General features: G+C 40.3%; 1 protein-coding gene across 4 annotated transcripts in view; it reads left to right on the plus strand.

The window, feature by feature from the left end:
• Positions 1-27,249, plus strand: part of brip1 (BRCA1 interacting helicase 1) — a 74,125-nt gene that overhangs the window by 30,570 nt on the left and 16,306 nt on the right. For all 4 annotated transcript variants that reach the window (XM_035622531.1, XM_035622532.2, XM_035622533.2 and 1 more), the window contains exons 8-16: positions 1,323-1,544; positions 1,698-1,897; positions 1,989-2,121; positions 10,691-10,845; positions 10,961-11,138; positions 11,332-11,472; positions 12,497-12,658; positions 22,472-22,631; positions 22,854-22,975. In XM_035622531.1, the coding sequence (XP_035478424.1) occupies positions 1,323-1,544; positions 1,698-1,897; positions 1,989-2,121; positions 10,691-10,845; positions 10,961-11,138; positions 11,332-11,472; positions 12,497-12,658; positions 22,472-22,631; positions 22,854-22,975 (1,473 nt within the window). The remainder of the gene's footprint in view (positions 1-1,322; positions 1,545-1,697; positions 1,898-1,988; positions 2,122-10,690; positions 10,846-10,960; positions 11,139-11,331; positions 11,473-12,496; positions 12,659-22,471; positions 22,632-22,853; positions 22,976-27,249) is intronic.

Here is a 27,249-nt window from a genome sequence, read left to right on the forward strand (position 1 = left end):
GAGACTTAAGTTGAGGCACCTACTGTAATGAGGACAATTAAGTTGTCATTGGAGGTGTTTGCCTCCATGGCAATTGTCTAACTTTGTCATATGAACGTGATGCTCTGTCTTCATCACCTCGGGGCCAAGTCTAGTCAGTGTGAGGTTACCACGCTGTACTGACACAAAGCGATTCATGCACAAAACCAGTGCAAGCAGCAGGTACTGACTGGTTCATCACATGTAGATCAGCTATGTCTTCGGCTCCCAGGTCCTCGGTTGTCGGGCCAACACGCTGACCTTTGCCCCGTCTCCCATGGCCCCTGCCCGGTACGCCTCGTAGGTGAATTCTTCTTCTCCTGGAAGAAGCCGTGGGTATGAACATTTTAATCGGAGTCCAGTGTACCAGTCTCAAAGCTCATGGTAAACATGCTGATATAAACAGATTTACGGTAGCCTAAGTTCAAAAACACTAGTTGTTTTCATGTTGTTTTCACAAAAAGTCACAGGTAATAATGTGAGGAAACGGTAACTAAAAAAAGTTTTATATTCTAGCAATGTCGACAGTAACCTGTGTTAGCTTCTTACCGGTGGGAACATCATGTTACGTACCTGGCCTGGCTTCAGTTGCCATGGTAGCAGGTGTGGGAACGGCGGGCTCGGAGGAGCTGTGGAGGCAGAACTGAAGTGCAGCGGTGGGGAGGGAGCAGGAGTCGTTGGATCTTGAATTCTGAGACTAAATCCACACTCCTCTCAATCCTACCGACTGCAGCTTTAAAAGGCTAATGGTGTCTTCAGTGAAAACACCTGCTGCTCGTTTAAACTCTGCTTTCGTACGAACTGACTAAATGTGGCTGTAGTGGCCATCAATTCCCCCAACTCCCATTTCACCATGTGCAGCGTCAAAGCAATGTGTCCCAAGCTTAGCACATCATTGTAAGGAGAAGACTAAGGGTCTTCTGAGGTCATTATTGTGTGTGTGGAGGTCACTGAATCCATTGGTGTACAGTATTTTGTGTGACAGTGTCACCTCAGGCTGTTGGATTCATAAAGGACAGGGTGGGACATCTAAAGCAGGCACAGAGTAATTGGGACTAGGTACATCAGATGGTGGTGCTTCACATGTTTTTGTTCACTGTATGATTGTCAGGACATATAAACCTTACACTTTATCCAAATCTGTTACAGTTTTTACAGATTGTTCCCCTTTTTAAAGTTTGCTGTTGTTTTATTAAAATTTCTAATCAAGCGTTAACATTGTTTCAAAGGATTCTATTGGAATAAAGTTTTTTATTATTATTAGTAGAAGTTAAGCCATGTCTCTGTACCTTTATATGATACAGGGTAAGTCATGCCGCTACTACCATGGTGTCCAGAGGATGCGGGACCAGTACACACTACAGCAGGTCCATGGACTACATGAAGCCTGGGACATCGAGGACCTGGTTATACTTGGCAAACGACTCCGCTCATGCTCTTACTATGCTGCCCGTGAACTAAGGCAGGGTGCCTCCATCATCTTCTGCCCATATAACTACCTGCTAGACCCAATGATCAGAGAAAGTGTGAGTAGAGTTCAGACAACAATCAGGAAAAAGGTGCAAGGAGAGAGAGACAGAGAGCAACAGATGAGATAAATGCATAGAAGCAGTTTATGTGTAGTAATGTCAAGGTATTAAGTGCTCGTCGTCCTTTTTGTCTCTGATCTTCCGCAACAGATGGAGATCGACCTGACAGACCAGATCTTGGTCCTGGATGAAGCCCACAACATTGAGGACTGTGCAAGAGAGAGTGCCAGCTTCTCGTTAGACCACAACAGTCTGTTGATTTCCAGGGATGAGCTGGACGGCATGGTCAAGAGCAACATCAGATCTTCCAAACATGAGCCACTCAGAGACTTCTGCTACAGCCTGATCAAGTCAGTCCCTTGAGATCCATTAGCTCCGTTGTGCACATCTATGTCTCTCCTACTATGCAACGATATTTACTCAGGATGTGTTTTTGTGTAGCTGGATCAAAGAGAGCCAAAGCCTGATGTGTGACAGAGGATACGAGACTGCAAGTAAAGTCTGGAATGGGAAGGAAATACTGGGGATCTTTCATAGCCTGGGCATCACTGCGGGTACCTTTTCCATTCTGAAGGTACACCAAATATCTCTGCTTTAATTGTTGACATGTACCACACCCTTGCACACTGCATCTTGAGTTCATTATTTTATAACTTTGAAGATTACTTTATTAACTCGAGGGGTGTGACGAGACACTCAGGTCACGAGACACTCTTTTTAAGAAAATTTCAATGACGAAATATATTACTGTCACAAAAGTCACAAAATGCAAAACAATGCAGGTGCATTTTGAAATGTTTTAGTTAATTCACTTGTAATGAATGTCATTGTCACTTCAGTTCTACTTTGAATCATCATATGCAGTAAAAGACAGTATTTTCCCGGTGAAAATAACAAACGGCAACAGAGGGACAGACAAGACATGAACAATATGTAAGCACTGTAAGCAAATGTTGCCATACACTGCGGCTAACACAAGCACTATGCAAAGACACAGAACCACCACAGCTCTCTACTAAAATCAACCGCGCCTGTGAAAAAAACGTTGAAAGGCCAGACAATGCTGACAAATGCCTTTGCACTTCAACTTCCACAGTTAAGCGCTGGAACTAGGCAATAGCAAGAGACATTGGCGTTTTCATTGCAGCCGATATGAGGCAATTCACCGTAGTGGAAAATCAGGGATTTCGGCAACTCCTCCACACCAAACCGAAGTCCAATATTCTGTCACAGTCACATTTTGCCCGCACAGTGGTCCTGAACCTCTACAAAGAATCCACTTCAATAAGAAGCTCCCCCGTAAGAAAATTTTGAATATTTCATATTTAAAAACATCAATCTGATGCATTTTGAGAGAAAAATCAAGCAGAATTACAAGACAGTATGAATGTATAATAAAGTATCTATCTATATATACATGGTCACATTATGCTATATAAGAAATGAGACTGACAACTCTCATGAAATGTGCAACAGCACAACTTTAATAGTGCAATCTGCCGAAGAAGATGAATATGGGTGGGAAGGGGCAGGGGTTAGAGGGGTCTCATTTTTTCTTTTTTCTTTGCCTGGACCAGTGTCTCCATGGCCCGCTTTCGCTGTTTTGCCACATGTCTCAGCCTTGCCCTCTTCTCTTCTTCAGCTGTCTGTCTTTTGGTCTACTGAGCACAGCCAGATGCTTGGGAGCCATACTTGCTCTGCTGCTGCTGCTTTTCTTTGTGATTCATCTTCTGCTTGCGTTTGTATGTGGCTGCTGCAGAGTTGATGTTCCTGCAAAGTGTTTGGTCCACCTCCCCGAACTTCACATCCTCCCTTCTGAAGAGCTAGCTAATCAGTCTGGAAAAGCTAGCTAGCACAAAAAGCTAACGTCATTAGCTTGCGCCAACTATACCTTCAGCCTCCAGTCAGTCCCCTCGCCTCAGCATCAATCACACCTGAAAATGAGTTGTAGATATTTTAGAAAAAGAAGCACTAGCGTAAATCAGTGTTTCTTTTTTGTAATTTACCGTTAGCTATACAAGCTAGCTAACGTTAGGCTAACGTTACAACAATTAATTTTCCACCGGAGGCTTGTTAACTACGTTATCTCTCCTGCTGTGTTAGCTAACGTTATGCGTCAATGACACGATGCCTCTTTCAGCAAGCTTCAATTCTTCTAGTTATATATTACCTGTGGCTAATGTTAAGCCTATGCCAACAGAGCTCCTGGGTAACTTAGATATACCAGAAAATATAGATATTATTGAAACCATCACTCACCAAATTCAGTCAGGCTATTCCACTTTCCAAATCGGCGTCTTCTTTTCAGCTTCCGAGTGCTTGGTCTGCACGAGGGAACTGCGTCTACACTTCACAAACCATCAGGTAGCAGTATTCCCCTACCTTCCCAGAGAAAAAAACTGGTGATGCGAGGCCCTTCGCGCTAATATTTCCATGCTCTTGCGCTTGTAGAGTGAATGTTTTTATCGAATTCAAGGCTCCCTTCAGGCGCATGCACATGTTCGCAGTTCACTGATAATCTCTGGTATACATCCATGTCCCGTCCATACCCCCCCCGTAGGTCACCTATTTTGGTTTCAAAACGGCTAATTTCGCCGAAAGGTGAGTGATTTTCATGCCTGTATAAAGTCAGTTGAGTTTGTGGCAAAACCTTTTACTGTGCTTGCATAGGAACGCATGCATGTAAGGTTTTTAAATGTGCAATATGTAATGTGGGAGTTGTAGTTCAAAACGCATCTACCTTGATTATAGCGCCACCTAGTAGTTCACATGTGTATTTTTTGGTATGTGAGGTGTACGTCGCATTGTTAATGTACACCACTGTAGGCGTGGCCTCAGGAGTGGCCCTAGATCGTAGTGTAAAAATGTAATCAGCCCTTCATTAAATATAAACTATTTGTATTTGTAGTGCCACCAAGACACTAATCTACACCAAATTTGTTGGCAAACCTCAGTGTGTCATGTCAAACAAAAATGTAAATTTTTGCGTTGATAGCATTTAATTTGGCAGAGATGCAAATGTTAGTGTTTTCGCGGCTTGCTACACAAATTTGTCCGTACATTATTGATTAATTTTTGAATGGAGCAAAATTATTTCAATAACTTTTTGTAAAAAGTAGGTTTACGACAGTGGATTTTGCGAGCGGAATAAGTCTAGGTGGAAATGGTTGTGGCCTATATAAGGACATTCAGCTCCATTCAGGGAACGTGTGGATATAAGGTTTAATTATATATATATACTGGTGCGAACTGAAACACCTGCACATCAATGCCAGTAAGACAAAGGCAATGGTGATCCACACACCACATCGATGCGCAGTTAATACGATCAGGACTGGTCAGAACTGAAGGGGTCCACTGCTCACCAGGTGTTGGAGGTGGTTCAGCACCATACTCTCCATGGTTTTCATCAGTTGGGAAGTTAAGGCTACCGGCCTGAAGTGGTTGGGCTCCCCCGGGTGTGCAGTCTTTGGAACAGGCACCACACAGGAGGTGGACATCGAGTTCGTAAGGACTTACAAATATCTGGACTGGACTCTAGGGCTGCAACTAACAACTATTTTGATACTCGATTAATCTGTAGATTATTACTTTGATTAATCGATTATTTTTGTTTAATTTGTTCTCAAAACAAAATCATGTCAAATCTTAAGTTTGAAAGGAGCTGAACAATGGTTTAAATAATGAACAGAAACAAACACAAACTAAGTGTTTAACAGGCTTTGACATCAAATTGCTCTTCAACAGACCATGGGGGTAGAACTTGACTATGGAGGAATGGTTCTGCAGGAACACACTCACTCACTCACAAGGAACTACGCATTGAAATACAAAAATGTAAGCATGTCCACATGCTCCAGGCTAAGGCTGGCTCTCTTCTTGGAAGCTATGTTGCATGCTACTGAGAAGAGGGCTCAGATGGTGTTGAGGTGCTGGGGATGCATAGGTAGGACTTTGCTAACCTGGCCAAGGTGGGATATCTATTCTCGTTAGCCTTCCACCAATGTAATGGATTTTCTTCTTTGGCTTCTCACCAAAGTATGTAAGGACCTGTTTCCTCACTTGGCCGTTTAGATCCTCAGCTTCCCCTTCTCCATGCTCCTCTTCACTTCTGGTTTCTGAATCGAGGAGTAGTCAAGTAAAGAGACAGGAGTTGTAGGTCCAGGAGCTGCTATAGTAATGGCACTGGTTTGGTCATGGACAGGGTCACGCTGCTGCTGATGATCCACCTCCCACCTCCCATCTCACTTCAAGTGCCTGTGTTTGCACTTTGACTTGCACAGTAAAGACTTGCTCAGGTGTCAGAAACTTCAGTTTTCTGAACCTCAGGTCCAGGGCAGAGGAGAGTATCACTATGTTTGGTGCGTTGTCTGTGAGATCAGACAACGCACCTTCTCCTTCTTCCATTGCTGTTGAAGCTGCTCTGTAGCAGTGACTTGGAAAGTCTGCACTGGTGCTGACTCGAAGGCAGATTTCTGGGTGGAGGTACTGTAGATATAGTGGCATATTTCTCTCCACTCATAAACACAGTGGCACATTCAAATGGTTTAAAGGCTATGGAAAGCTCTTCAAGCAGGCTCCACTGGTCAGCTTTTAAGTCAGGGTACCGTTTTCCCCTCTGTGTGACAGTTAAGTCGGATAGCGTTGCGGTCACAGGCCACCTTTGCTTAAGCAGTCAGCTCATCATTTAGAACGTGCTGTTCCATCTCATGCTTACATCCTGAACAAGCTCAGGTGTGCCCATTTGTTGTTGTTTTTGTCTTAGCTTATTGCAGGTTAATTCACTTTTAATAAAAGTTCCACGAGACATCTTGTAGCCCCAATTCCTGATGTAAAGGTAAACTATGGACAAGGTTACTACAATAATAAAATGAAATTAAACTAGGAAAGGCAATTTTCTGAAGTAATGGATTGCTGGCTTGAATTTGGATGAAGAAGCTGAAGGAGTGTAGAGTTGAAAATTTGGGAAATGGGTAGTTAATGTGTTATTACTATGAATAGGATTTAAAAGTTCCAGCGTGTATTCAACTTTTTATAACTTTCATACTTAAATCCCATTTAAAGTAATTACTACCCATTTCCCACTTTACCTACTTCTCATCCTCTTAATCCAAATTCAAGCCAGCAATCCAGTTGAGCATAAGCCTTTCAGCAGCCAACATTCCCACCGCAACTTCTTCAGAGGTTGCCTTTTTCTAGTCTGAGCTAATGTTAACTAGCGTCAGCTGAATCTGCCGTCTGAGCAGCTCCATCGAAAAGTATTAAAAACAGACGTACAAGGGATCAAAGTAAAGTTACTAACTTACCGTGAGGCTCCTCCTTTACCCATAGCTCCAACCACTGATACTTTTTTTCAGATAATACCCTAATAACATAGGCCTACTATTTGTTAGGAATACCTGACACACAGGATTTACAATGTCAGGCTACAACCCTAATCATAACCTCCAAGACAATATCAACACCTATCGGCCATATATTCAGACAGGATTTACACGGACAGGCTACAGACTATTATCAAAACCTTCAGGACAATATCAGTCAACACCTTTATCTTCTATCATACAGGATTTACACAACGTGATTGCAACAATATTAACGCAGGCTACAGTAGGCCTACTCAATGGCATAAGCACACACATACTGTCCCACATCCAACAACAGTTCTATGATTCAGATTCTTCATCAATCATCAATCACACACACATGCTTAGAGACCTATATCAAATAATAATATATCAACCTGTATTTCTTATCAAATAAGACTTTCACCATATCAAACAACCTGTCATAGATAGACAATGGCGTAAACATAAGGTAAGCCTACCTTATTAGTAGTAGGTTAGAGTAGTAGGCTAGCCTTATTTACAGCAACCCAAACTGCACTTTGTCCAAGCAGAAAAAGGGAGGTAGAGACATTAGAAACTTCTTTAGCAAGCTGCACTCTACTGTAAGTCACTGTTAGACGCAATGATCTTAATATGTTTGCAAACCTTAGGCTAATCCAGCTTGATAGGTTATTCTAACTAGCTAGATAAATAGCTACTCAGTCGATCTTATATATTTAGCTACATTCTGAGTTTGCAGTATACAGTATGTTGATCACAGATATTATTCTAATGAACAACAACAGTTTTCTTGCAGATACTGTGGGCTGTTGTTTAGTTAATAGTGTAGGCTACTATTAAGTCCTGGATTGAAAATTTGTCATAACTTTGCACCAGAATCAGCATCATCCAGTTTCAAGTGCAGGTGCTGATGGGGATCAGGAGAAGAAGCCGGAGAGTTTAGAGGTGAGATTTCATAGTTTAAAAAAGTAATAAACACTTAATTACAATTTACAAAGTGCATCTTACACTTAAGTATTTGACAAAAGTATTTGACAATTTTATAAAATGTAAGCTGCTGTACACATTGTAGGCTAGGCTGTAGCTCAGTTAATGTACAATTGGGTCCAGGTTAAAATGTTGTCATGTTTTGCATCAGATAGTTTAGAGGTGATTTTTAAAAATATATTTTAGAAAATGTAATAAACACTTATATTGTAACTATTTACAAAGTACACATTACACTTTAAAATTATAAGGAACCCATGTTTATTGTACATTTAAATTATTTCAACTAATCTGCGGCAGGTAGTGGTTGGTGCTGCTCGGACTGCTGTAAGGGAGGAATGAGAGCAGGCAGGCACTATGGAGGAGGAAACTCTGACAGAGCCACATCGACGAATCCTAAGTTCATTAAGGTGCAGAAGTTGACCAACAGGATGCTCAGATTTTAGGACAGCTGGTTCAAGATTTTCCCTTGGTTGCACCACTGTCTTAGACTGAAAGGAGTTTTGTGCTTCTATTGCGCTAAAGCCTTTTTAAAGCAAACATCTTCACTGGCCAAAAATACAGAGCCAACATTTATTTTGACAGGCTTTAGAAATTGGAAATGGGCTATGGATGGTATCGAGCGACACACAAGCAGTAAAATCACACAACATTGCATTGACTGCACACTTTCCAGTGTTTTGGCATCTGCACAAGAGGATGCCAGGTCAAGCTTACTAAAAATAGTATGCCGTGTTAAGTACTTGGCCCAACAAGGCCTAGCTTTAAGGGGTCATGGAAATGAAGAGGGGAACTTGCACTACTTTCTCATTCTCAAGGTAGAGTGGGACCTGTAATGGGACAGTTATTGCAACGGCACCACAGCTACACCAGCCCTGTCATTTAAAATGAAATGCTAAGTTTAATGAGCAACACCATCATTCGCAACATTGCAGGGGAAATCATGGGTTTACCAGTGGCCCAATATTCAGTAATAATTGATGGAACACAGGATGTGAGTGGCACAGAGCAGAAGTCCATCTGTCTCCGCTATGTTGATTCCGACTTGGAACCACGAGAGGAATTCATTGGCCTCTACGAAGCCTCCTCTACCACAGGTGAGGAAATTTCCAAGATTGGCTCTGATGTGCCTCTGCCTGAACCTACCCATGTCGGGCCTGCAGGGCCAAACCGACGATGGAGCAGCCAATATGTCAGGGCATTTGTCATGGGCACAGGCTCACATCAGAAATGAACAGCCACTTGCTGTTTATGCTCACTTTGGTCCTCACTGCATCAACGTGGTCACGCAAGCCGCCCAGGTCAACCACACCAATTGTGAACGATGCACTGCAGTGGACCCATGAGTTGGGGTGCTTGTTTGAAAAGTCAGGCAAATTTAAGACCGTTTTCAATACTGTTGCATAGGCCACATGTGGTTCTTACATCACACTAAAACCTTTGTGCCCAACATGACAGTGCGCACCCCAGCATTGACTCCGTCCTCAATCAGTATGAGACAGTGTTGGCTGCTTTGGTGGAGATGGCTTCATCAAACGCCTCCCGTGCCATGCAAGATCAGCTTCACATTTTGCAGCTAAGGCTCTTCTTTGAAGGCTTTAATGTAAAATGCTCCCATACTTTAGATGACTTGGGTTGTACACTTTTCTCCGCTACAAGAACGCTAGCAGTTGCCTCTGCACTTCTCTCCACAGTATCATCAATCTCTGCACTTTTCTCTGCTGTATTGTTAGTATATGCCTCTGCCATTTTTCAAACTCGTATGGATGTTGCCATAGCGCATACCATACATCATAAAAGACCCAACTAATCGATGAGGAAATTTGTTGCCATCTACTTTTAAATCGATTTTAATCTATTTAATCGATTAGTTGTTGCAGCCCTACTGGGCTCACAACATAAATGTTCTGCACAAGAAGGACCAGAGTCGTCTCAATCTCCTGAGAAGAGTGAGGTCCTTTGGTGTGCTAAGGACTTTTCATGACACGTGGTAGCATCTGCAATCTGCTATGCAGTGGTCTGTTGAGGCTTTTTATGAAAACAGTTTTTTTCCTGTATTCTTATTGTATATTTTTGCAACTCTTTGTGAAGTACATTTTCCCGGCGTGGAATGAATAAAGTTCTATCCTATCCTATCCTTGTCCATTGAATTCATAAGTCTGGTTTGTCCATGTCACAAAGTTAAAGTCTCAAACTGGTTTCATGAACATTACAGTGAGTTCAGTGAGCTTCAGTGATCTCCCCAGTCACCAGATGTGAATCCAGTATCAAACCTCTGTGATGAGGTAGAACAGGATATCAGCAGAATGAATGTTCATCTGACAAATCAATAGAAAAAATGTGATGCAGTCATTTCAACATGCAGAAGAATCTCAGAGGAAGGTTTCCAACAATTTGTTGAATCCATGACACAGAACTTAGGCTCCTCTGAGAACAAAGGGAGGAACCACCTAGTTTTAGTGTGGTGTTCCGAATAAAGACGGTGTGTGATGGTGCTAAGCTTATGAAAATGAACTGAGTCAACCCCAAGATATTTCACTTGTAATATCTTTTGCAAAATCAAATTGATAAGGGTTCCTAGTACATAGTAGCACATAGTAATTGGAAGTTTCTACACTCGCACTTACTGTGTCTCTGGTGTGAAATCAACAGCAATATACATTTATGGTAAATGTATATATATATATGAGGTGTGATATTAATTTTTATATTCGAATGTGTTGCATGTCCTAATTTCTTTTCTGATGTTCTCTAATAATGAACTGTGCTTTTTTGCTCTCACATTTCTACTGTTTTTCCATTTGACAGCAAAACCTGGCAGCAGTGCTGGAGAAGGAGGAGCGTGTTGGTGTATTTAATGGTAAAGAGGACATGTTGCAGATCCCAACCATCAGCTCAGCTACCTCCACTGTCCTCAAAAACCTCTTCATGGTTCTGGATTTCCTCCTGAGGGACAACGGCAGGTCAGAGGCAACCCAGAAAAGTCTAAATTCCCTACTCATGCCAGTGGCTCAAATGAACTGTTTAGTTGAGGTATAGCAATTAACAGCTGCTTTGTTGTGCACTGTGTTTCTATAGGTCTGCTGAAGACTACCGGGTAGCTCTGCAGAGGAGCTACGCTTGGACCAACAAGGTCCCAGCTGATGTCCCTGATGCCCAGGGATTTTTTGTGCGGCCACGCCCCAGACAGCGCCAGAGCGTCCGAGTCAAGAAAGAAGTCTTGACACTCAGCTTCTGGTGCCTTAACCCAGCTGTGGTAAGAGGTTAAGTGAGCCACACCCGTGAAACCATGTAGGCCACATACATGACTAAACAGGATCTGAAATTAAGGTTGCCGTCATATAAAAATATAAATGTTAAAGACTAATTACAGTTTCCAGCTTCTGCATCCTCCACTTAACCACTATGCACCGTTTATGTGAATTTTTTATTTTGTGTCCGTCTCTCAGGCGTTCTCTGATTTAAGTGGGTCGGTACGCAGCATTGTGCTGACATCAGGTACCCTGTCACCCATGGGCTCCTTCTCCTCTGAACTAGGGGTGAAATTCTCCATCCAGCTAGAGGCCAATCATGTCATCAAGAAGTCCCAGGTCAGTCCCCCATGTCACTGAGCCTCAGGGAACACTGCACTGTGAACATTTTGTTGTAGTTTAGACAAAGTGAATTTGTTAGTAGGTTTTCAAGAATACTGTGCTGTGTCATACTGTAGGAGCGCCTGATTCCTGAACACTGACTCCTAATTATGATTTGAGGTTGACCATGTATTTGTTCCACATCTGTCGCAGTGCCACTTATGTCCAGCAGATGTCACAGTCTAACTGCTCACCGTAACTAGGCCTCACTAATCGACATGTTCAGGGGTTTTGACAGTCCAGACAGACACTTGACTGGCAGGGGAAACTTAGTTCATCAGAGCTGACTAATTTTAAAGGTTAAATATAGGTCATACATAATAACTGGTGGGTTGAACTCGAGAGGAACATAGTCCAGAAAAATAGCTTGATGATTTGGACATTTGACTCATCTTTAACTTTAACATGTATCAGATAGTTCACAGGAAAATCAAACTGTTTGTTTTGGAATGGCTCATGATGACACAAGGTATTTGGGTGTGGGCTTATATTAAACAAATCTTAAAGGCCAACATGATCATGTCTGGGCTGCACGGTTCTGTAGTGGTTACTGCTGTTGTCTCACAGCTAGAAGGTTTTGGGTCCGCATCCCGGTTCAAACCAACCATGGCCTTTCTGTATGGATTTTTCATATTTTCCCTGTGTATAGTGGGTTCTCTCCAGGTTTTCCAGCTTCCCACAGTCCAAAAACATGCAGATTGGGGTTATGTTAATCGGAGACTCTAAATTGACCATAGGTGTGGATTTGAGAGTGAATGTTTGTTTGTCTCTGTATGTTGGCCCTGCCATATGTTGGCGACCTGTCCAGGGTGAACCCCGCCTCTTGCCCAGTGTCAGCTGGAATTGGCTCCAGCCCCACTGCTGTCCTTAAAGAATAAATCAGTATATAATGGAAAGATGGATGGATGATCATGCTTAGATATCTTTAGTGTATCAAGTATATTGTCGACATCAAGCTAACCTTTCTACTGCCCTCTCTCAGGTTTGGGTGGGCACTGTGGGTGCAGGACCCAAAGGAAGAAAACTCTGTGCCACCTTCCAACATGCTGAAACGTTTGCCTTCCAGGACGAGGTGGGTGCCCTGCTGCTCCATGTTTGCCAGGTCATGGCCAAGGGTGTCCTGTGCTTTTTGCCTTCATACAAGGTAAATATACCACTAACACACAACTGAAACATACACTCTGGTCACATGGGCCGTTCTAGATACTGCTTATACATATAAAGGCTGGGCAAAATGGCCAAACATTTTATATTTGTGTGTGTGTGTGTGTGTCTGTGTAAAGAAATAATAGCTTATTATATATAAAAATAATCATTTCTTTCAAGTTTATCGACTTTTGCGCCTGAGTAAAGGTATTGTGTTAAATTCTAAAATTGGCAGAGAATGACAAATACGTACTTATACCTCGTCACCGTGCTTGCACAATGGATAAGCAATGGGTTGAAATGTATTGGACTTCTTATATTGCCATTGACAGCTATTCTGCGTGCGGTGAGCTGAACAGAATAGTACAGGTTTACAAATGTCAGTTTAGACTCGCGTCCTAGTCTCAGCAGTTAAAACAATAGTCTTACATAATAAACTTGAATGAAACACATGCATCATAAAATGAAGTGTTTTTTTTATCTTCAGTGAATATGAGATAACCCTCGATGCTGTAATACAGTCATTTGTTGTTTTGATCTTTGATTAGTTTATCATCTGTCATCATGTATGAGGTGTAAGGATGCACCGTCATGAAAATTGTTAGCTATGAAAATAATTAAAGACTTGGCCGAAGGCAAAATACCGGACGGGTTTTCCAGTTTTTCATTTATTAAGCCAAATTTTTTCACCATTGCATAAATTAAATAGCCTTAATGTGCTCTTGCTTTTCAAAGAAAAAATCTATTTCAAAACTACAGTCTAAAAATATTTATTTAACACAACATATTTTTAACATTCCAGCAGACATTATACCAATAAAGAACAATATAACTTCAAACAATGAATTATATAAACAAAATATTTTAATTTGGTCCCCCTCCCCCCTTGAATAGCCTGTTATGCCTATAACAGACTGCTCATAGAATGTAATGTAGATTTACTCTGTACACCTACAACAACAAAAAGTGCAAACGAGTGGATGTCTTGGACATAAGCCTACTTATTCAGGAAAAGTGGCAGGTTCTTCTTTATGAAAAGTAGCTTCTCTGCTTTCTCACATGAAAGTCTGTTCCACTTCTCATCGATGACAGGAGATGCAGCGCTAAACAGTCTCTCGCTTTTGGTGCTTGATTTCTGAGAGATAACCATCTCACTGTTGAGCTTGTCGTCTGCCTAGCATTTGGGTAATTCTCTTGGAGGATCTCGCTGAACATGTCAGACAGCGACGGTGTGCGCGGCTCATCTGTTGTACGGGCACTTTTTTTCTCGTTTTTCTTGTCGTTTTCTTATGCGCCCCATCACTGGCGGCTTTCCCAAATCTAACTCAGCCAACAAAATATAAAAGAAAACACAACGAATTGTGAAGCACATATAAGACAATACAAAAAAGATGCGTTTAGAAAGAAATTAAAAAGAGTTGAATAGAGAATACAAAAATACATTTAATAATAAGAAGAGTAAAAAAAAGAGTAAAAAGTAATATTGCATTGTAAAAAAAATTGTAATTATTTCATTTAATAAAAGACTGTGGCAAAAATGAAACTTTTAATCCTTGGTTGAATAGAACGGAGAGATGCATTAGGCCTGCAGTTCTCTGGGAGCTGAGTCCAGATATGTGGAACAAAAAAACACTGACACTGCTTCTCTACATTTGAATTTGACTTCAGGGACAGTGAGTGCTGGCCCTTCCCAAGTGACCTGAGGGGTCTGGATGGTTCATAACGTAGCAGTAGATGTATTTTGGCCCTAAACCGTTTATACACTGCAGCATTTTGAAGTCAGCTCTTTGACAGACAGGGAGCCAGTGTTAAGACCAGAAAACTGAGGTGATATAATCCACTCCCTTGGTGTTTGGACTGGTGATTACATCAATGGAACATTTTTTCCCCCATTATTCTTACTGTACATCATTGCCAGCAAAAAGTATTAAATTACATTTTATTGAAGTGGTGGTGGTGGACTGTTTGTTTTCACATTCTACCATTGGGAGGAGCTAGAGACCACAAACTGGAGTCACGTCCAGCCCTTTTGTTGTTTAAAGGTATTTGTGTTAACTTCGATCACACAAAACAAGTGGCAGAAATTTAAAGCCGTCATCCTCACAGAACTGTATCCTCTTTCAGTTAATGAGGGCACTTCTGAGACGCACTCATGGACACTTTGTCCCCCTTTGTTTGTTATGCGTTTTTGTTCCTGAATAATTAATGTACACTACAGCTCACTTGTCACATTAGCTTACAAAGTGGATTTCATTCATCATCGTGTGTTTGTCCACATTTGCATGTTACATGTAACTTTGGTCAGTTAGTAGTTTTAGTCACTTAGCTGTGGTAAAGAACAAGACATGTGAGTTTAAAGTCAGTATGAAATTTTAAAAAAAGTAACTTAATATCTCCATAATATAATGCAGTAGTTCCTATAGTTAATTATTTGGAACCCCTTTAAATGAAGCACTTATATGTGCAAATGTTCGAGTAGTTTGCAGAAAAAAAGGACAGAGTGGAGAATGTTTTATAAAGACCGTGTTATTTGTGTAGCATATGTTCTTTTGTTTTTTTCTGCTTTCCTATTTAAAATTTCCCCGATGTGGGACGATTAAAAGAATATCTTATCTTATCTTGCTAATCATGTCAAGACGCCTTAGATTTGTTTTGGGGTTCTGTACTGCCATGTTGGGAACCACTGTCAGAATTTACACACAACATACAATAAAAGCAGAAACATGTTTTGTTTAACATCATTACTTTTATGGTTATGACTTCTCTGCTACTTGCTACACATGAGTAAATCATTTTGTAACCCAACCCCAAATACGTACACCCTCTTAATCATTTAAAATCAGTTTTGATAAATGTTACAGCAGTGAAAAACCGTGTCTGCTTTTCCTTGCTCTTTGCCATTGTCTGAGTAGCTAAGTATGAATTTGTGAAGCTCATGGTTATGTATGAACTCCTTACTCACCTCATCTGCTCTTATATGTTCTACACTCTCACCCTGGTTAAACTGCAAATACACAATGTCATGGTGGGCCAGGCATCAGTGCTGCACTGATCTGCTGTGATGAGTTAGTGTCATGTTAAATGGACATTTACAGTTGTGTTTGGCCTGCGGCTAATTCAGTCTTTTTTGCCTCTGGCATATTTGCGTTGTCCGTGTTTGACTTGCATTTCATTGCGTCACACCTAGTGATTTGATTTCTCTGCAGTCCTTATTCGCTTGCTATCCAGTTGCTTTCTCAAACAGCTGATGACCCTGCTGTCCCACCGGGCGAGGGAAAGCTTAGACTCTGGACTCGGTTGTTTTATAATTTTACCCAAATTTTTGTCGGCCTCTGATGTCAACCAAGAAGAGATGAGCTGTGGATGTTGAAGTCTTCTATCTCTTTCTCTCTCTGCTGATGCATAAATATTTAATCTGTAGTCAACTCTTAAAGATGAGGAGATTAGGGGAAATGAATATTAATTGGAGCCCATTGGGGCCTTGTTGTTGCCGCTGAGTCCTGTCTGCTCTGTAATCTGTGTGTGTGTGTGCAGGCTACACAGAGAGGATACAGTAGGTAATCTCCAGACATCCCTGTTAAGTGTGTGGAGGTGATGGCTATCAGCCCCTCATACACAACTGGTTTCGTGAAACATAATCACACAACAGGATACGCATTGATCTTAACTATCTTCATATGCCAGATAGAATAAAAAGCAGTAAAGTAAAATTTCTAATAACATCTATAAAAATCAGAAAAACGTTTTATTTATACAGCTGTGGTTGTCATTTCCCAGCAAGGGCCTTGGTACACCTTAGACAAATAGATGCAAAGAAAACTTTAACTCTGCTTAAGATTAAAGCCGGACCTATATATTGGTTATGCCGATAAAATCGGCCAATATTAGCCTTTCACAAACATATCTGTATCAGCGCTTATATTTACCGATATGAAATCTTTTATTGTACAGAATAAACAATGCAGAAAAAAATATTGCTTTTGTTTTCATTTTAAAATAAATTATGTATATTTTCTTAATTCAAGTTCTATATATTTGGTTGTATTTAAAGTTATTTATGATAAAGTTTATGGTTAAACTAAAACATCAAGCCTCAATTTCATTTCTTAACCATAAAGAAGTTTATCATAAAGTTATCATAACGTTTTGATAACGTCTTGTAAAATCATTGACAGATTAAAAAAAATAAATATATATATCAGCTGATGTATGGGAAATCTTGTACTCCCTTATATCGGCTTCAGCCCCCAAGAATCCATATTGATCGGGCTCTACTTATGATGCACAAAAGTATTCCTGTAATCATGCTCAGAAACACACACACACACACACACACACACACACACACACACACACACACACACACACAGACCCACACACTTCCCTGTAACAGTTCTGCGTTTTTGTAGGACTTAAACCTCAACATCTCTTTAGTTAATGCCCATTAAAATCACAGCGGGCCCTGCCGTCTGGTCCCAGCCGCCAGAGGAACGGACCAATGCTCCACAGGGGAGGGGGACTGATGGTTTATAAAAATGTTTAAAAAAGCATGGTTTTACAAAAGTGGCAGCAAAAGATGGCAGGGACTACAAGATGCTTTTAAAGGAGATTGAAACAAGGGCCAATAGGTGACGTCGCCTCACTGTCTGTGTGAAGACGCAACCGCTGCTAGCGCCTGGTCTCTGTCGAACATGTATCAAAAAAAAGTCAAAGCAGACTGCAGGGTGAACACCCACCAGCATGCATCGTCCTCAGCAGCTCAAGGCTATTGGAGCACTAGTCACACAGCTCCAGAGGAACTGTTATCTCCAAGTGAGACTGTTACTCTCTGTGTCTGGGAGCACATTAGATTCATGGGTCAATTTGCTCAGTGTGGCATAAACCTACCGTTTTTTTTTCTTCTTTTAGTGCTGAGGCGATGTTTTATTTGAGTCTTTACAGTGGAAACTTAAGGGTTACTGCTGTCTGACTAAGCAGAGCTTGTTGGAAGGCTCACATTTTTCGATTTAGAAAACACGTGAAATGGAGCAGTATTGGATGCCTCTTTCAAACACTTTAGCAGCAACGTGTTGCTGTCAATGCATTTGAAATAAAACTTAAAATTATATTTTTACAAAATGTATGAGAACATTCAGTTCAGTTTTATATGTATTGGGCTTAATCGCAACATGTTATCTCAAGGGATTTTAGATTAAGGTTGAAACCTTACAATGGGATTATATGTGTTGATCTTCAGTTATAATCTGTTATTAATAATACCTCAATTAATTGATCTAGTAACTCACAAAACTGAAAAAATGTTCACCAATTTGCAAAAGGTCAAGGAATAGCTTCTTTCGTCAGAGCAACAGTCCAATCCAAGAGTTTTCAGTTAATGATGCAAAATAGAGATACAACTAGAACCAGTGAATCTTTTATCTTTTTTTCTTTTCGTAATTCATTTACACAATTATTGAAAAATTGGCTGTCGATTCTCAGATCATCTGATCATTTCAGCACAAAACTGATAATTTGAACTGATAATTTGAGTTAAGTCTTTAAAGAGAATAGATTTAAGGTGATGTACACTGTTGGCGTTAGAGTAATTTGATAACTCAAGACAATGCTTTGTGTTTCTCTTATTGTCTAGTTATCCCAGAGAAAGACAAGCTAATCCTGAATTGATCCAAAGTGTGTTTCTAGAGTCTGAGATATCTTATTCCTTGGTGCCACAGAGCTGCGTCGTATGATTTTCACCGGCATGTTGTCTAGGAATATTTCTTAAAACCTACAGCTTTTTTAAAAAGAGAAAGTATTGATTTTACATGATGGCACTTAGAGCAGTTGCAGTTTGAATTAAATTGGGCCATGTCTGAAGTCTATTGGAGGAGCGGTTATTGAGAGAGTAAAAAGGTCAAAGAAACTGATTGATTTGACAGTTATCACAGCAACACAATGGTGAAATTGGTTGAATAATTTAACTGTAGTTTTTTGCTGCTAGTTTATAAAATTCAACCTTCATAATGATGAATGTGCATTTTCTGAAATACCCAGATTTACATATGTATATGGACTTTTCCTATTCAATTAATATGGATGAGATATTTTTCAAAGCATGAACTTAAATTTCAACTCAGTTTAAAAGAACATACATTTATTTAAGATAGAAAGAAAGAAGTCATATCAGTGAGTGTCTTCATCGTTGGGCAGCAGGCATTGTCATGCAGCGGTCCATTGTGGTCACTAGTATGGTTTGGATGTGTAGAGCAGAAGACAAGGGAAGAGTGGCAGGCCAGAGGTGGTAGGTGGCTTCTTGCCACCAGCGTGATGGGTGCTGTGATATTTTGGAACTGAATAATTTACACCGCAACAACACGTCTCCCCTCAGCACTGCGAAATGTGGCTCCTAGCTGCATGTTTCATTTATGCTGGCGCCTCCAAATCTCTTCCATAATTCAGCAGGCACTGGAGGAGCTGCAATGTGTCGCCACAAAGCTCACTGACACCGGGGACACGGGGAAAGAGATAGAGAGAGGTTGGATGCAAAGCAGGGGAAAGATGGGGAGATTGTAAGAGGGGGGAAGAGACGGGAAGTGCAAAAGTGCGAGAAAGACTACAGTTCACTGCCTCTATCTGGTTGCTTCACCACCCTGTCCCAATTGGCAGCAAAATCTGGCCCACTTTACCGTGACGCCAGTCAAGGCTGAGCATTGCATCTACCATGCTTTGAAAGGACAATAAATTATTCACACTTTGTTGTGCCCAACATGACTGGGAATGAGGAGTATTTAGCACATATGAGTGCTAAATACTGCTCATTCCCAGTCATGTTGGGTCTTAACTTTGCTTCTGTAAGAACCATGTTAAAGTCTAAAGGTGGTGGACAATAAATAAACTAAACTTTATTTGACAACTTTTCCTTTGAAGACTAGTTGAATTACCATGTGCTGCAGACAGGGATGGACTGGGACTAAAAAATGTCCATGGAAATTTTCCCCCGACAAAAACAAAACAATTTACCAAACCTCATTGAAACACTCACTGAAGAGGCAGCATGAGGAACAGTTAGGGGCTCAGTATCTTGCTCAAGGAGTGTCGTGCCGCCCGCAATCAAAAATTATTATATTTTAGGCTTTTTTGTTCACAACTTCTTTATTAAAAGTGAATCTGTATGATATAGAAAGAAATCAAACTCTGGTTTCTTCTAATGGCCTCTGAGGTCAATCCTCCTAACTTCGCAAGGGAGTTGAGTAAAGACTGTCAGTCTCGGGGCACAGTGTGACGTGAGATTCAGTATGCTACGCCTCGTGATGCACTGATGAATATGAGAGTAAAGTGTGAGAGAAGTCTTTAAAAATACCTGCATTTGGACAATATCAAACCATTTTATAATACTTCCTACTGATGTCAGCACGTCTAGAACAAAGCTTTGCTGTATACTACATGAAATGGGTGCTTGTGTTGAAACTAATTAATAATTTAGTAAGTAATTAAGGGCATTCACTCCATCTGCACATGAATGTGTTTTACTCACCTCTCTTTGACGCTGCCATTGTTGATGGTTTTTGATACACCAAATTGGGGCGATTTGGTGTACTTAGAGAAGGGGTATGGTGGACCCTTGCAAGTACTATTTGCAGTCACCTTGTCAAAGCACCTTTTAATTCATTTTTATTAAACAGCAAGGCAAAAGTCATAGTAACCTTTCCTGCTAATGATTAAAAAAATTATCGAGGAAAAAAACAGGTATATAAGGTTCTCTTTACTCTTCTTCTTCTTGTGGAATCAGCTCCTTTCCAAGTGCAGCCTGCCAGATAATGGCTGTTTTGTTTAGTGGTAGAGCTGCCTTAAGTACATAAAATGAGTTATTCATCTCCTGCGCAAGATTGCACTGCAAAGCAATTGCAGGACAAACAGTTTGCAGAATATGAAGACGCACGTGAAGGGTGAGCCCTTGCATACTTAGTGAATGTGTTTTATTTATGGAAACGTCCTGGCCTAACTTGTTTTAGCACGCACCAACCTGATTAAACCTTTCCCTTGCTACATTTCACCACTATGATGTCGCATGCAAAAAACTATTAACACTCTCTTACTGTCTCCTTCCCCACTCTGACTTTGTGGTTTTCCTTTGTACTGCACATAACCTGCAGAGTACGTCTCTGCTTAACTTTGAGTGGCGCTTTGAGGAACATGCAGGTAAATGGAGTAGGTTTAAGATATCGGTGAGTACTCCCTGTGTCCTGTCATCTTGTGGCCCCATCTGTATCTGGCTCAGACTTTACATTTTCGACACCATTACCCTGTTGAGAAGTTTTCTGTTGACTACAAGAAGAACTTCTACTTGACCCTTCTAACACATTTCCGAGCCAGTGAAGCTGCTCTTTGGTTCTGAGGCCGTGCTTATTCAAGGATGTAATCTGCATCGGCACAAACATGAGTGGGGCCATGTTAGAATGAGGGCTTTTAGATCAATGTCTCCCCTGAGAGCTGCTGACTTTTTGTACTAACAATAGCACGGCAACAGTGATTTTATTACAGAGGGGATTTAAACACATCAGCTTCCAAGTGCAAGTAAAGACAGGGGACCCATGTTGTTTGAGGACACAGGAGCTAAATGCTTCCTGTTCTTTTCTTCTTCTTTTTTTGTGGTTATTCATTATAAAGTTTATGGATAAACTCTTAAATATCAATCCTTAATTTATGGCTGGTAGATCAGGCCAAAAGGTCATATGACAGTCTTTTGGGATAGAATCACGATCCACGATCTGATCAAGATTTTTCTCACCATCCGGGTTATCCCCAAAAAAACAAGTCAGTGTCTAATGTCAGAAAAAGACAAATAAAAATAAAATGTTTAAACAAAAATAACAGTCCAACAGAAGTAGAGTGTACTTTAACTAAATGTTTCGACAGATCGCTCGTGTAACTGCTGTTACTTGCAAAACATTTGTCAATTTTGGTGAAGTACAACAAGACTTTCAACCGGTTCACTCTCTGCGCCATCGGCACGGCAGTACTTTCCATTAAAAAAATTAATATTTGTTGGTTGTAATGAATGCACTCGTGTATTAGAGTCATTACAGTATCTGCGTTTGTCCAGAGCGTTGCAGAAACGAAATATGCCAAATTAAATTTGGCATTTCTTAAAACGATTACGGTATAAGATCGTCAAATGTTTGATAGGACATCTTAGGAATAATTACCTTTAAAGGGAAAAGGTGTATGTGTGTGTGTGTGTATATATATATACTGTGTGTATATATATATATATATATATATATATAGTGTATGGTATATTGCCTCAAAAATGTTTTTGTCCCTAATCAACCCCCAAAAATCCATACCGGTCTGACTCTAGTTATGATTATATATAAGCTGTTTGCCTACATAGTGTAGGATTTTGTGCTGTTGCATCATTTTAGAGCTGCGCCAGAGAGGGTATATAAAGATGGACTCTGTGGCAGCTACTAAAAGTGAAGCCAAAACATCTGTACAGATGTAGATCTTAAGCCCCCCTCAACCATGTTAGCAGGTTGTTTTTTTATTTTAATATTGTATTTGATGCTATAAAAAGGGGGTGAGACGTCATGATTGACAGCTGAGATTGACTTGTGATTGGTCGGGGAAGTGTTTCCACTAGACCTTGATAATGTGGCTTGACTCCCCGATCACTAACTTAACTAAATTGCATGAATCTCAAATGACTCACACATTGCGTCACCCTCCATCACATCAAAAAAACGTTTTACTTTTTGATGAGACAACTGAAGTTTGAAACGCCATACAGACATCTGTATTACAACAATGATACCTCTTGTGGTTTGATCAGATGCTGGACAAGCTGCGGGACCGGTGGACCAACACTGGTCTCTGGGAGAAGCTAGAACTGCAGAAAACTTTGATCACTGAGCCCCGTGGTGGTGGCAAGGGGGATTTTGACGAGCTCCTCCAGACTTACTACAATGCCATCAAATACTGCGAGGAAAGAGGTTAGACTGCGTCTTGGACCAGCCACGGGTTTTGTGATATCATTTTGAAACTGCTTGCTTGGTTACCTGATGTCTGTAATTTAGCGATGAAACATAAATTTCGTAGTCTTCATGAAAGTCTTCACAATTAATTCATTTTGTAACAACTGCACCAAATGTGACATCAGTTCTTCTGTGTACCACATGTAATTTATTGTGTGTGTGTGTGTGTGTGTGTTATAGATGGTGCATTGCTGATTGCTGTATGTAGGGGTAAAGTGAGCGAAGGACTTGACTTCACAGACGACAATGCCAGGGCAGTGGTCACCATCGGAATTCCCTTCCCCAACATCAAAGACCTCCAAGTAAGTAGAATGTAAACCGTCAAGAACACAACTGGTTAATACTCGTTCAAAACCAGTCTTACAAAAACACCTGCCAATGGTGCAAAATGCTGGTAGGTTTTCCCTTTGGCAAGAAAATTGTGAGAATACAATCTGCCACGCTGGTGGGTAAATGTTTGTAGCAAAAATAGTCATGTAATAAAATACTATCCTGAGAGTCTGTACTGCATTTAGATTTATGGACGCTCTGCTTCAGTACACACGCACACACACACACACACACACACACACACACACACAGACACACACAGACATACACAAGTTAATAGTGGTCAAAAAATGGTATGGTAAAAAACCCCAAACGTATGTTATTTGATTGGACAAAAAATCAATACATCAAAAAGGTAAGTTTGTCTTTTAATGTGAGATTATGTTAAATACTGTTTGTATGTCTGGGAGTGATGACCTGGAGAATCTTTAACAGTGACTTTAACTTTATCAGAACATTGAAGCTCCACCTCTATAGAATGCATCAGCAGCAGTCTGTTGAAAAATAATAATATATCCCTGCAAGCAGATTAAGATGTTGCCAGTGGAAATCACAACTTTGTGACTTCAGCGATGCTGGAGGTCCTTACGGTGTCTGTAAGAAGTCCATTACGTCATTGATTTTGTTCCAACATTTTGGATGCCATGAATACAAATTATGCATATCTCTCTCTCTCAGCTCATCTTTCACTCTGTTTTTTTATGACTTTATTTTATTTGATGCATTCTTTGATTTATTTTTTGTTTTTATTTTTAGTGCATTGGTAAAACAACCCTGATGTTTCTGGTGAATCTTTTAATAAAAGTTGTTTTCAAAAATCAAAAAAATCTCTCTCTCTCTCTCACTCTCACTCACTCACTCACTCACTCACACTCACACTCACACACACACACACACACACACCAACCATTTAAGAGCATCCCTTTTTGGTGATCCGTGAAAAAAAATCCCAAAGCTATGTTGCTGTGTCTGCTCCGTCCTTAGCAGATAAAGTTGACCTTTAAGTTTGAGTCTCCCCCCGCCGCGTACCACCTCCCTTCCCCTTTCCTCCTCCACATCCTCCTGTCAGAGCACGATGAAGCTTTCACTAACCTGTTCTGTCAGTGTCAGTGCAGCCAAAGCTGTCAGTTTCACCTCTGTCAGCTTTAATGGCATTTCTACTCCTTTTTTGTCAGATTTATCAGATTTATTTGTAATTTTCTTTTTTGTGTAAGCACTGCTATTTAGGTACAGGTGGATGATCTAAAGCATGCTGCAAAGGAGGCTATATTAGAGTATTTACCATGTATGCTTTGATCTTGTGACACTGTTCAAATTGTGAAATAATTTTGTCTAACAGCTGCAAGGATTTACACTGCCATGATTAACACTATATCCCTAAACATTTAAACTCCTTATCTATTGAGTGTGTACAGTGGGAAGAATTATTGAGGTTTCACCCCTAATGCCAAACTCCATGCACAGCCCATACAAACTATCCATTTAACAAAATCCTTGTTTGGAGGTTAAGCAATTTAAAGGAAGAAAACCGATTTATACTCGCAGTGATGGGATTTATAATCTCTTCTACTTTGTAGCATAGGTAAACTAAATGACCAAATTGCTTGTTGGGCACTTTACACGAGAAAATAAGTTATATTCCTGTCACTATTTGAAATATTTTAGATATTTTTACAAATTTTACATTTTTTACCTTTTGTACCCTGGCTACAAAAGGTACAAAACAAAAGTCAACACATCAAAGAAGGTTCATCAAATAAAGTATATTCAACTAGGTAACAGTATAATCAAACAGGTAAATCACTTAATATTTTCCAACAACAATGATAATACAAATTATATTCAGAGTCCAAATCAATGTCTCTTAATTTTAACGAATGACAAACAAATGTAAATAAGGACCTCAAATATAATCACTCTTTAAATTAATACAGAGAATGAGGTCTCTCTCGCTCTGTGTTTACATGTGTGTGTTAGGGATGTCACAATACCAAAAATCTAGTAGTCGGTACCGATAGCACCAAAAGTACACTGTTCTCGATACCACGGTGTAAAAAAAGGACAAGAACAATAATATTTAAACAAAAACTCTTATTAAAAAAATATTTGAACATTAAGAACAACAATAGTGGTGTAGACTTCAAATAATAAATGCAATCAAATTGATTATGGTAAAGCTTTACTATTTTTAAACCGAGCCATTGGAAGTCATGGCTTCTAGATATAATAAATAAAATTAGGCAATTCTTAATATGGCAAAAAAGAAAAACAGTGTATATAGCCTTCCAAGTATTTAAAACAATACTGAAATTAGATGTAGAAATTATATTGTCTTTGCCTCGGAAGATCCTCTGATACGGTTTGCTGACTTTGCTCCTGGTTGATCCTCCTCTGGCTCATACTGGGGGGGAAAGAGAGAGAGATTTCAGTTATCAAACATACTGTCTGATAATGACTAAGAAAGCAGTAGAGACTACAGCTAGAGTACTAAGGTTCGCGAATGCACAGACGCACACACAGGCACGCACACATACCTTTTATACTCTGAACATCAGCAACATGTTGACTGGACAGACTGAACAGCTTTTAGCAGTAGCGTTGTTAGCTAACGGCTATTGCTAACATTGAATGAAGCAAAACGTGAGGAGGTTTCTGCCTTAAACAAATGTAACGTGTATGATATTGATTAGAAGTTTAACAGTTTGTATATGATTTTAATATCACCTTGAATTATTTGAACTGATCTTGATGCCTGTCTCTCAGCTGTTAACTACCGTGGTTTGAAATGCACGATGGCATCGTTTGCATATTGGCATTAGCGCATTAATTATAACGTCGTACTCTTCCGCCTCGAATGCATCAGACTCTTGTAGGGACGGAGCAGAAAATTGTTGCCGTCTCCACTCTTACTTTTCCAGTGTGCTGGAGGTTTTTCTTCTTCCTTTTTACCATTTGAGGACAGACTACAACACTTGTAGGCTATATGCTTCCCCCATCAGTTCCAGAAGAATTACTGCCTTGGTTCCTATGGTACTCATGCTACTGCAGAAAAACAAGTACAGTCGGGTTTTCAGAATGATTTAGACTGACTTGGTACCGTAGTATCGGTTCTGGTGACAACCCTAGTGTGTGTGAGAGAGATTGTGTGGCCAGTCCAGTTGAGTTCATAAAAATATGAAGGTGTGAGTGTATAGGATGAAGTGTTTGTGGGGGGGGAAGGTCCAAGGAGGGATATGAACATCGATGATTGGAGGCAGGCATATAGAGGCAGCCAGGAGAGTTTAAAGATTGGGGACTTGACTTATCTGTCTTTACTTCCACCCACTCCAAAGTTCAGCAAGTTCCTTTATGACCGGGTGTTAGTGGTTCATCAAAGTTTGGTTGACTATGATTTTACTGTTTCTTAGCTTTTACTCTTTATTTGTTTCAAAGTTAGATTAAACTTCAAATTTCTCCTTTGGTTACTCTCACTTTTTTTCAGTCTGTCCTCCATGGTTTCTTTGTTTAGACTTTCCATCCTTTTTTTCAGCTCACGTGTGTGCCTGATCTATCATCTCCCTTCCCCCTCCTTCCTACCTTTAATTTCCTGTCCAGGAAGAAAGGTACTCCCTGTATTACTTCTTTCTGCTACACTCCACCCCCCTTGATAAAACCACGCTCAGTGGGAGTTCAGAGATTAGTTTTGGATTTTCAGATAATCAGTCAGAGAATCCTAAGAAATCCTCCTCCTCTGAGCTTTCCTGAAGAATATCCAGTATTTCTTTTCTTTCCAGGTACTTCAATTCTTCAGCACTGGGGTAGAAAGCTTTAAGGTTGCAGACATGAACAGTCCTTATGTCCTATATCCTCCAAAACTATTTTGTAGTTGAGGGGTCTAACAACTCGATATGGACCTTTCCACTTTTTTGGCCAGCTTCGCTGTGAATTTATCGTTAGCACATGACTGAGGAAAATTTCTCAACCACAATCTTTGTTTGGACTTAAAACCAACAGTGCAGCGTTATTTGTTATAATTCCTCAGTTGCCTCTGTTGTGACATTCTGATATTGACCTCAACTTCAGCTTTGAGCTTTCCAGTTGATGAATGAAATCATAAGCAGGGGCATCAGGGGAATAAATCTTCCCTTTCAGAATTTTGTCCATTGGGCTTTTGAGCTTCCAGCCAAGTTCTGCAGGTGTTACTCCTGTAGTTTCTTACACAGCCAGGTTTATGGCAAATCTGAATTCTGAAAGATATTGATCCCAT

This window comes from Scophthalmus maximus, chromosome 11, assembly GCF_022379125.1.
Source record: "Scophthalmus maximus strain ysfricsl-2021 chromosome 11, ASM2237912v1, whole genome shotgun sequence".
NCBI lineage: Eukaryota > Metazoa > Chordata > Actinopteri > Pleuronectiformes > Scophthalmidae > Scophthalmus > Scophthalmus maximus.